The sequence below is a fragment of the Chanos chanos genome, chromosome 9, assembly GCF_902362185.1.
Source record: "Chanos chanos chromosome 9, fChaCha1.1, whole genome shotgun sequence".
In the NCBI taxonomy this organism is placed as follows: Eukaryota; Metazoa; Chordata; class Actinopteri; order Gonorynchiformes; family Chanidae; genus Chanos; species Chanos chanos.
Window position 1 is genome coordinate 17,202,601 of NC_044503.1, and position 12,441 is coordinate 17,215,041.

At 42.4% G+C, this 12,441-nt stretch overlaps 1 protein-coding gene across 1 annotated transcript in view; it reads left to right on the forward strand.

Annotated features, from left to right (window-relative positions):
• Positions 1-215: 215 nt before the first annotated feature.
• The window catches only part of LOC115821440 (serine/threonine-protein kinase WNK2), a 64,132-nt gene continuing 51,906 nt past the window's right edge, over positions 216-12,441 (forward strand). Inside the window, exons 1-2 of the mRNA XM_030785266.1 lie at positions 216-262; positions 7,549-8,158. Of these exons, the coding sequence (XP_030641126.1) occupies positions 216-262; positions 7,549-8,158 (657 nt within the window). The remainder of the gene's footprint in view (positions 263-7,548; positions 8,159-12,441) is intronic.

Below are 12,441 nucleotides of genomic sequence, written 5' to 3' on the forward strand. Positions count from 1 at the left end.
GCAATTACAAGCAATATAGACATAATGCAGAACAAAACACACTAGCAGACAAAATAAAGACAACAAAATCAGCAGGGGGTCTTGACCCAGGCAAGCGAGGGGGGGGGGGGAGATATGAGACATACACACACACATATGAGAAACACACTAATGGGTGTGGGAGGCGCAGGAGGAGCAGGGCCACGGAGGGTGAGTAGGGCCAGGGACAGCAGGGCATGGAGACAAAGTCAGGCTGCCAACTTAAAGATGGAAGCCACATCTCTGTAGCAAGACACAAACAACAAACACTCACACAGACACAGGAGAACGGGTTAGTTAGAGAGAAAACAACACGGTCGAGGCAGGTGGTAGAGGGGAGAGAGAAGAAAAGAGAAACTGTGAGAGACATCTAAATTGGCAGAAACTAAACTACGACACTGCTACTATCTTTCCTGTAATAGCATGGTCACTGAGTCACACACACACACACACACACAGTGATCAGACACACAAGTGAAGCTAAAAGGTCATTAACTTAAGAGTTTTTCTAAAGACAAAACACACACACACACACACACACAAACACACACACACACTCCGATACCAATTTACTCTCATTTGTCCCTTTACTCTCTCTCTCTCTCTCTCTCTCTCTCTCTCACACACACACACACACACACACTCACACTTTCATTTGTGGTGTGAATAGGACGAGTCTGCAGAAGTGTTGGAGGCAGAAAATAAGCAAACTGTGAATTTCCCACATTTTCGAAGTTTCATACTTCAGTGATTTCCCCAACGCACAGGCATTTCCAGTAATCACCCCAATACTTTGTTGTGTCTGTTTGTGTGTGTGTGTGTGTGTGAGAGAGAGAGAGAGAGAAAGGGGAGGGGGGTGTACTGAGAGCTGGTCTTCAGGTAAAACATCTAAACACGATGAGAGGTCACTCTGGAATGTATCACAATCAGGAAATAATGAAGAGCAAGAATGGCATTTTGGCTCAAAATGTTTCAGTACGCCGGCTCTCCTGATGCCCACAACAGTGGAAACAAAAACTCTTTTTATTGCCTCACCTAAGAACTGACCGTAGCGTTCTGAAAAACTCATAACACTCACAAATTCAGTGTTCAGTGTACAGTGTTTTTCACTAAAATATTGAGAGTATAATATGTCAATGCAGGTAAATGAGGACTTCTTCTCTCTCCATCTCTCTCTCTGTCAGCATGTCTTCACGGTGGTATATCCATCATGCTACATCAGTTTCTCTCTGTTCTCTCAAACTCTGGCCAAGCTCCATCCAGCCCATTGATCTAAACAGAACAAATCACATTTCCATGGATTTCTGAAGAGCTTTTAGTTATACCATGTACACACACACACACACACACACATGCGCACACGCACACACACACACACACACACGCACATGCACACACACACGCACACGCACACACACACGCACACGCACACACACACACACACTTATATGGGCTTTTAGTTTTATGCTTGTTTAAACAAAATGATGAACAGATTTGTGTCCTGATGCAAGACACACACACATGTACACACTAGCACACATACACACATACTCCTGTGAGGCCAAAGAGCAGCGGAGGCCATTTTCCAGTGCCTGTAGGCCTTTACTGACAGTCTGTCCCAGCGTAGACATGTCGTAAATGACACCATTAGCTCATCTTACTGTACAAAAAGATCTTCCATTCACCCCCCCTCAACTTGGCTGTCAGTGTCCCAGTCTCTTTCACTCTCTCTCTCTCTCTCTCTCTCTCTCTCTCTCACACACACACACACACACATACACAGAGATTACATAACTGAGCTCTTGCAGAGACAGTTAGATGACAGACATAGCTAGAGGAGACATAAACTAGGTTTTCTTCTCTTTTCAGAAAAACAGTTCCATGGCAGATGGTCTACTTCCCTCCTATTAACTAAGTGTGAAGAAATCTCATTCAAAACCATGAAAAGAACAACATGCACTTCCTCTGCAAGTCCCTCCCTCTTTGTGGCCTATAAACATTTCAGACAATAGAGATTTCACTTCTTCTTTAACAGGGTAATACAATGCCAACATTTGGTATTACAAATACTTACTGAAATGCATAATTTAATTTGAACCACTCCGGGAAAACAACTTAGTCTGCTCTGTCCTTGTGCACAAGTGAAGGTCAAAATCTGGGAGAGTCCGTGACGTTCAGCTCAACATCCCATCCCAAACCAACGCTCGTTCTACACCTGTCATAGTACGCGCTGGCTACAGGACTGTGTCTATACCTGATTACACGTCAATCAAGGATAACTTTTATCACCATTACAAACGAAGACAGAGCGTTAAGCCTCTTTCATCAAAACCTTTCTGACAGCACTCTAGCATATTCCATCGCTCAATATGAATAGAATGTAGTAGTTATGTACAAACCCAGAACCACTTAGCCAAGGTAACGTGTCTGACCCTTGTTTTCATTTTGTACGGTAGCGATTATGTGCAAGGGTGATCAAAGTGCAGTAACTAATAGCAAAAGTGTGACTAATAAGGAACTTCTGCTATTCGGGTTTGTTATGAATTCCTCTGAACTGATTTTGTGTGATTTTATGATTTAAGAATTCCTCTGAACTGATTTTGTGTGATTTTATGATTTAAGAATTCCTCTGAACTGATTTTGTGTGATTTTATGATCATGCAGTTCTACATGATATAGGCCTATTTATGAAACGTTTTCAGTGAAAACTAAACTAAATCACCGCAGATGAAAAAGACCAAATATTTACGATCAGTTGTGGTGAACATTTTAAATAATCTACCATACAGACATCGATAATCTCTGACCTAATTTCTGACATGTTCTATATCAGAGACGGAAATCATGTCAGACCAGACGTAAAAACCGCAAAAAACCACCAAGGCTGTAAAGACACAGCAGAGCGTGTGAAATGAAAAGCTCGTTCAAAAGACGCTATAAGAGCATTCCATACAATCGTTTTACCTAATAGCTAATATAACGAGAAGGATAAACTTATGGGACTTTGTTTTTTTCCCAGCCCTTTCTTGTTTTGTTTCCTTTCTTGTTTGTGTCACGAGGGCTGCTCCATTAGGATTTCATATAGTTCAGTCAATAAGGAGTATAGTTATTCTTAGAAATGAAGAACAAGGAAAATGAGATGGAAAATCTTTTGTGTGTATCTGTCTCAGCACAGAATGAGAACAAGTTTCCCTTTACTTGTCCAGGTCATGTGTGTGTGTGTGTGTGTGTGTGTGTATACTTTTAAAGTTTTAAACTCCCAAACTTTTTTGACAACTTCACTCACAGCAGCTCCATAGGCGGTGAAAAAGAAGAAGAAGAAGAAGAGGGAAAAAACTCTTTTGGCAGGTTTAGCCCTCCATGTACCATCCATGTATTTTAAGACATGCTGTATAAAACGACTCGTCTTTCTTCAAAGGGATTCTCACGGGTATTTGTACTTCTTCAACTAACCATCACCTCATTCGCATTCTCTCTCTTTTTTTTTTTGCCCCTCTCCATCCTTACAGAGCAGTGTGTGTGTGTGTGTGTGCGTGTGTGTGTGTGTGTGTTTGAAGGCACAGGTGTTTGTATGTGTGTGAGGCCTTTTGTCATAACTTTAACGGCACAAACATATAAAAACACACTCACACGTACATGCACTCCAGTGAATACTCACATTCATTAACATGGAATTCTTATGTACATGTATAGTACACATGTAACGTACAGAAATGGAACATTCAAATGCTACTGTAAAACCTACTTAATCGTTCATGAAATGTTTCATCCGTGTAGGCTCCGCGACTTCATATGCGCATATACGAAAGTTCGATTTCACATCTTGCATGTGATACGTGGAGCAGGGCACTCGTGTGTTATGTGCGTCATCCTAATCCGGATTTTCCCAATTTACTTAAACGCAATGAGATTCAGACGCCAATATCCTGACTTTTGGGTCCAAGAGAACATATCAGAAACCGCTGGCAAACACGAAAAGGCAAACTGTACCGTCAATATATATCCTGTAGTCTTCAATGTCTTTAAATAGCCGCGACTTCCCCCCTTGCGATTTAATACAAGTGAAAGTTTTGAGAGTTGACCAGTAGCAAACATAGTAAATTCACAGATAAAACCAGTATATCTACAGTGGCTAAGGGCACTTTGTGAGTATTCGGAAAACTATTTGACAAGCGGATGCTTAACATCTTGTTTTATTTTTACTGCTTATTTACATACCTAGAGAGCGTTCCCAAGGATGTAGTCTGCCCTTTGTGATCTAGCTAGACAGCAAAGTTAGCGGTCTCATCCGAATTAGGCTACTCACCTCTACCCCACCGTTGTTTTCTCTTGGATGCTCATTCAATTCGATGTTGTCTGAGGCCATTTCTGAATGTCAGTTGGCAACTGTCGAATGTTCTTCTGTTTCACTCGTAGCAGGAGTTGTAGACTGAAAAGCACGAGCCACAGAGCACATCAGTGTACTGCGGTCAGAAGCTAAGTTCCCAGTTTGTCCGGAAAAGGAGTCAGCGAAAGCCAATATGTGGCTTGAATATAAACTTTCGTACCAAAGACAGAACTTATCAACTTCCTCTATTTGGTTATATTGACACATATAATGAGAATATGGGGTTAAACAACTGAAAAATGTATGGTGCAGAGATACATTAAGCCTATATACTCTTTGATTTATACTATGCATACGTCATGTTTACAGTATCTTTGACTTTATAATAATTAACCTTTGAATTCACAATAGTTGGGAACTTGGGTTAGTAGAACAGATTATTTGTGTTTGTGTGTGGGGGCTGGGGGGGGGGCAAAGGACGACAAACTACTGCTGTAGTTCAAAGAATTTACATGTATTAAGTGGCACAAGAATAAGAACTGAACTGAAAGAGAGATCTGATTCACTCCTAATTCTCACTGGGGAACAGAAATATATACCCTCCATGTCACCACATCCCTCTCACATCATACTCCTAGACCTGAAGGCCATTTTACATGTTGTTTTTGTCAGTTGATGTTTTTAGAACACATTTAAAAGAGCTAATACAAAACGATTCTTCATTGCTACAGCATGAAATATTTCTATAATTCTATAATTTTATTACTACATTTTCAGAATTGCCTGATTTTGTTCCCCTTTGGTTATCTGATTTCAATTCAGCTCCAAATGGAAACAACTGCTCCCCTGTCCAGACAGACACACAGAAGCTCACTTTAGTGTTTGTTTTATTCCTGTCTCAAAAAAAAGGTTGAAAAAGACAGAAGGTCCAGCGCATGTTTCCAATTATTTTGGTCATATGTCTGTTGCTACTGTTGTGTAAGACGGAACTGTAGAATTTCTAGGGCAATTGTGTCTCGAAGCAAAGTCAGACATGCCTGAACAATAAGGTGTGGATTGCAAACATTTCTGTTTAAACACATGCAGGACAATTTATATTTTCCAACCCGAAAGCACTCTCTTTTTCTTTTCTGCAGAATTCGTATGACCCAGTTTTACTGCTTGACTGGAGACCATTTTACTCTTTGACAAATTTAACAGCTTTTTCAGTATTAGTAACTGATCTGACACCTCAGGAACCACATCATGTACGGTCTGATTTCTGCTATCCCCTCATCAGTAAGACGTAAGGTTCGTTTGTTTGTTCTGTAAACAAATGATCTACATCTATTTTTTTAAATTATTATCATTAAATACAGATTATTTAATGAAATACTGGAAATTGGGGAGACAGTTATTTCAAGTATCAATAGCCTGATTAACTATTTAATCTGTCATCTCTCTCTCTCTCTCAGTCTCCCCTTTCTCTTTGTATGTGTGTACGTTTGAGAGAGAGAGAGGGAGGCAGAGAGAGAGAGTTGTTTTAATACCTGTGATCAAATTTCACCTGTGGAAAATGTGACCTTATTAACTGATTGTCCCTGCACTGGCTGCATAAGATTCAGTTACACAGTGGTGAAATTCAATTTCCTGCATCACAATTATTGCATTATCAACGAGGCCTAATTAATCAAACGACAAACAATCAACAATGATTGTTTTGCCATCTATTTTCATTGTAGGCCAAAAGCCTAAAACATACAGGTTAAATATGTCTGGTATGATGGAAAAGTCGCTAAAGGTAAAACTACCCTTTACAGAAATCTAATATTGATTTTGAAACAAATTTAGTTTAATATCACCAAAGGACACAGAGCACACAAGGCGAAAATATGAATACCGAAAATATGCAGTTTTAACTCTTTCCTTAAGAATAAGTTTTCTGTGTTTTTCTATTGATATTGGACTTTTCGCAGCATTTAACTATTGAATGGTTGTAGGGGCAGCAGGATCAGCTTACAACAGGTACACTTGCTAGCCTCGCGCCTTACCTACGCTGCTACACAGCGGGAGGTCTCCGGTGAAAACGTGCGTTTCTATTGGGTGGCCCACGTCCGTCGTTACTATGGGCGTGGGAGAGACATTTTAAACCTGCGTTTGAATAAGCTATAGGTTTTTCCCTGTCAGCCAAGCTCTTCGTAGGGAGAGAAGAAACTGCACGCTCGGCCGTGCCGTCGACATCAAATTACAGTGGAAATGAATTTGTAGACCACGACAACGTCTTTCGATTCAACAACGTTTCAGTTGTCTGATTATTTACGAAATGGATTGTCTTTCCTTCTGAAGCCGAAAAACGCACTCGGACATCCTTCTCAACGTGTAGGCTATTCTTCCTTCCAAGGGACCTCAGCTAATAAAGGAGGCGTATTACCGGCTTCGCACCTCTACGCAGTGGTCGTTTTTTAGTGTTTTTGTTATTCCACGTCGTCATGTCTCATCGGGGAAAAAAGCAATTGCGACACCGTAGATAACATCTGCGCCAGACCTGTTTCTCATTGTATCCGTTTTGAGATAGCTGGCTGGCTATTATTAGCGGATGAGCTACAACATCATAAACTGTGAGCAGTCTTTTTTTAATGGATACTCTGAAATTGTTACCAGATTCATTGTGCCAAGTTCATACAGCCCCCCCCCCCACGTTTCGCTGGGTATGAATGCAAGCAATAGAGGTGTCAGTTATTAACTGTGCGCACTTTAACGGATTGTACCCGCCAAGGAAAATAGAGTTATTAGTTGCACCAAATGTGCCCATTTCAATTATTCATCCTCTGCAGGGGAAACCGTATTGACAGCGATTAGTTTATTGCTTCAAGAATCCAATATATTTGGCCTTTGTTTGACTCACAGACTTGGATATGCGTTACGACACACTGTAATTTTGTTTGAGATATCCGTATTACAGTGCATTATTATGTTACCATGCTTTGTTACTGATGTTTTAGGTGGTCTTTCCCCACTTGCAAGTTCAAGTAAGGATGTGGGATTCTGAAATTGTGATTCCTCATGTTGGTTAACTGCGTCAGCCCGCGAACGCTGCAGGCACGCGGCTGCCGCTCCCCCGTGGTAACGTCTGAAATAGCTTCGGTAATTTGGAGACGCTGATGATCTGAAACTGTAAAATTGATCACCATGGAGTCGAACGACACCAAAGCTCTCCTGGGGAACAAATTTCCATCCGTCCCCAATTCCCAGTGTGAACTTAATATGCATATTTATGAGACCATCAGTGAGGGAAACGTCAATAACATGGACAATTCGACAATGGTGCGCGGAGGCAGCGACCCTAGCGCCTATCCTCCCTCGAACTACCCGAGGGGCGCAAGACAGAGATTTATTCGGAGAAGTTTGTGGTTCGCGGACAATGACGAACAAGTCTACGAGGCGCCCGAGTGTGACAACCAGAGTAAACTCCTCAACATCAACCTGAGGACGATAGTGGACCGAGCTCGAGGTGCCCGCTCAGGTTTACAAGAAGGATCCAGCACCGAAAGCCAAACCGGGCAGAAAGACAGTGCAACAGAGAGCGCTAGCGCCGACGAAGACAGAGAAAGACTCGCCTCTAAACTGAATGCTGATTGCAGTGATGGTGCCAGTATCACCGAGAAAACAGCAAACGACGAAAACGAGGAGGAAGCCGAAATGAAAGCGGTAGCCACCTCTCCCGGTGGTCGTTTTCTCAAGTTTGACATCGAACTCGGCAGAGGCTCGTTCAAAACTGTGTACAAGGGTCTGGACACGGACACTTGGGTTGAAGTGGCTTGGTGCGAACTGCAGGTAAGTTTTTTTTAACATATGACCAAAAGTTAACAGGTTTAATGTAATGAATCAAGACAGTGTGGTCTGTGTATGTATCTTTTAAAAAGATTTCTGAGAATATAGTCCTATTACTCATTCTATGAGTTTTTCAAAGTATTTGCAGTTCTAAGTGACTGCTCTGTTTGGATGTTTTCGACTTTGAAAGGATCAGCGTAGTAGTCTGTCACAGACCGATATAAATGCGCGAAATATTGTTTATCTAGTTGTTTAATGGTTAAATAAATTTCTTATTTGCGTTGATGTGGGTCGTTCAGGTAAGTTCTCTAACTGCTCCGCCAACAATCGCTGAGCACCAAGGAGGCGCACCTGCCGCAACGCATGCGCTGTCGCCCACTTGATTGGAAATCCTTGTCCTCTTTGACAGTGTAGTGATGGCCGGTGACGTCTGGGTGTCTGAGGGAGCAGTCCCGGGAGAGTTGGGTCAATCACTGTTGCCTCGTGATTGCTTTGGTACTTTGATCCGGGGTATTGTTTGACCGAACGACTATTCTCTTGGTCAGTGTTCAGTTGATAATGTTCTCCAGGGTTGCGACTCAGGTTAACATAAATCTGTGATAGCATTTGTGGCTAATGTGCCCACGTCGATATGTAGTCAAGAATGTTATGTGGTCTTATGTGGAGAAGACCCTTAAAGACTTAAAAAATGTCAGGTGTGTAACAGTTCTCTCTTTATTGTCGCTGACTGTAATACAAATAATACATACATTTCGCTGCTTCAGGACGGTTTTTGTCAATTTAAGGGTATAGCGTCTCCTAAAAGAAATAAAATCTACACGCGATTAAGGGGAAAGATATCTTTCATACATCTGCAAAGCTGATGCCAAAAGCAGGGCTTTGGAAGCACCTGTGCCCAGATCTGCTCATGGTGTTAAGAGAGCATGCTCTCTCTTTCTCTCTCTCTCTCTGGCAGAGCTCTGACAGGAAGCAGCTGAGCAGTGCTGGTGCATGCTGGGAGCGCAGTGTGCTGCCTGGCTTTCTGCTGTGTTTAGGTTATTGGAAGTGTATCTAAGGTCACTGGCCACACACACACACACACACACTCACACATTGTTTGGGTTGGAGGGGGTGGTAGTGACTCTGCATTTCTGTCTGTATTCAGACGACATCATTTCACCAGGTAGTTCAGCAGAAGCGCAATGTGTTGTGTTGGTGTTTTGAGTGTAATGGATTGGTTTTTCATCAGATTTTGTCATGGGATTACGGATTAGGATATTACGTTCTCTCTTGACAGCTGTAAAGAAGCACACTGTGCTTGGTTCAAGCGGTTGCTTTTTTGGGATTTTGGCATTTTAGTAAATTGACCCAGATAAAGCATTCAGGCAGTGATTGTTGGAGAGTGGAATGAGTGATGCCTGTTGGAAACCAAACAGCCCTCATTTAGCATTTAGATTTATAGGACTGATTCAGACAAGAGCAATGGCAAGTGTGGGATTAAATTTATAATCCCAGGTCATGTATTTTGAAGTAACTGCCAGCCCTAAGTATGACTGTCTCTTAAGAGCATTGAAAATTTGATGAGTATTTTATAAATGATTTAAATAAATAATTGTGTTGTATTGACCTGTGCCTAGTATTTTGTTTTGACGCATCCTTTTCTTGTATACAGTTTTCTTTTCTTTCTCCATGGGCCTGGTTTTTACTAAAAGGGACAGTTTTTTTGGCTAGTATGGAGTTGGTCAGTGATTCGCCAAGGTGTTTATACTCCACCAGTCCTGTCACTGACTCTGCACATCTCATTAATGTTAATGTATGCAAATTCCTGTCCGCCTGGGAGAAAAGGACAAAATGCCTGATTAGTGATTCCATGCAGTAGATAAATATAATTGTTCTGTGTGGTCTGGGGAAGGAAGTAATGAGTGTATTCTGTGAGGCGTGCTGTTTGACCTTCTCTGTGGTCTGTGTAAGCAGGGAAGGCCTGACAGTGGGCTCTAATGCAGGACCACTCCAGTCTTCTTGCTGTCAGAAGCCAGCTGTGCACGTGCATGTTTGGTGTGCACGTGACAAATCCATTCACATGTGTTTTTTTGTTTTGTTTTTTTTTTTGTTTTGTTTTTTTGCAGTGCCAAGGCCCACACAGATGGCAGGTTTTCCTTTTGGTGGGGGGGGGATGCTGTGTTATTTTGCCAGTGGCAACTTTCTCTGTGTAGCAGGAAAATCTTTTATTTCGTACACATTCAAAATCACTCTTGTCTATTGTGCGTCAGTCTCTTGAAGCTTAAACCCACGTGTGTGAGACACTCAGTGCTGATTACCTATCAGAACAGAGCTGAGGGTGTCAGGACGTCCCCTTTGACTGGTCTGATGACTGGCATTGCTGCTGTGTGTGTGTGGTGGGTGTTAATTAATCACCTGATCTGTGTGTATTAGGGTTAGGCATTAGGGATAGGGTTAGGTCTGTAGGCCTGAGTACCTCAGGGGCAGGTAAGATTCAGGAAGAGGATTTCACAGTCCTAGATTCTGTAAGCTGAAAATACTTTTCTATGTGTTGAATTCTTACTTGCGCCGTCTTTTTGTTTCCATCTTATTCTTCTCTGTGTCTTTGTGTGTTTTGTATATCTCTGTGTGTGTGTCTTTCTCTCTGTATGTGTCTGTATACACGTGTTTTGTGTACGTGTGTGTGTGAGTGTAGTTAGGCTGATTGTACTCTGGTATTAGACAGTTTCCTGTGCTGATAAAATGTGTTGCTGTATAGTGGAATGCTGCTTGGTTACAGATGGAGCTGGGAATTAAGATGATAGAACCCAGAGGACTGGGTTGGATCTGACGCTTCGCATACCTACACACGTGCACACGAACACACTCGTAAACATACATGTTCACACACTCTCTTACACACCCACGCACACACGCTCATACACCCACACGCTCATACACATGCACACGCTCATACACGTACACACTCATACACACACAATACACACACGTTCATACACATGCATGCACACACTCATACACACACACTTGAACCGATGGTCTGTGGGAGAGTGGTAAATATCTCTGTGTTCGTGTTGGTCAGCTCTAGGGTGACGAATGTTTTGACCGATTCACCACAGTAAAGTGGTGAATTTTTTAGCCCCCTAAGTAAAGACTGGGGTTCTGACTTATTTGTGTTGAGTGAAAGACAGCTAGAATAGAAAAGTGAAAATCACTGACCATCCTCTGAAGCGCCTGTGTCCAAACAAGCCCCATATGTGATATGCCTGTTTTGAAAAGTAACCAGAGAGAGAGGGAGAGAGATTCAGATCTGATGCAGGCGCTGTCTTGTTCTCCAGACCCTCTTCACTGAGAGATGCGACATGCTCTCTGACAAAAACCAAAACAAAGAAAAAGCCAAAAACAAAATGGCCTCCTTTGACCTACTTTTCCATGACAGCACAGTCCATGACAGCACACTACATGCTCAGAATCAGTGGCTCGTTCTGCTTCACACAGTCTCTTTCTCTCCCTCCCTCCCTTTCTCTCTTACTCTCCTTCCTTCTGCCTTCCTCTTATTCATACTCTCTCTCTCTCTCCCTCCCTCTCTCTTCCTCTCGTCTGTCTGACTGAGGGAGATGGGGATCTCGGATGAACAGAGCTTTTTCACTGCGTCAGCAGTGCAGCTGTGTTGGTAATTACATTCCACAGCCTCTACATACAGAGGATGTGAGAGCCAACGACGGCAAACTGGGCCGACAGGACCGGCCTGAATGGGCCTGAGGTTCAGAGGTGGCATTTTTCATGCACAAATTGTTCTGCCCACATCTCCAGGAGTGCTTGTCTGTGGTCTTTTTCATCACAGCCCCTCCTCTATGTATACTGAGTCTAATGGTCTATGCTATCAGTGCAACGTAATGGTTGTCCACTGGTTTTCAGAAGCCACCAGCTCTGTTTCTCTGGAAAACTAATGAGCTGTTTTCTGTGTGTTTTTTTTTTTCCTCCAATGCTGAGCAGGTCTAAGAGAGGGCATTGATGGTCTTATTCATGTTGGAGTCCTGGCTTGGTCTGTGACTGCCGTGTGTGTCAGTGTGTGGTATATATATATGTGTGTGAGTGTGTGTGTATGTTGTTTATGTGTGTGTGTGTCTGGAGAATTGCTGTGCCCGATTTGCAGTCCTGTTTAGACTGCAGTATACATGAGTCAGGTCTTGTAGCATTATCATCTTAAATTACCATCATAAGGAAGTCACCGTCAGCAGGTAAATACAAGTCTATCTGTGTGTGTGTGTGTGTGTGTAATTAAGCTTGGAAAGAAAACAGGATGG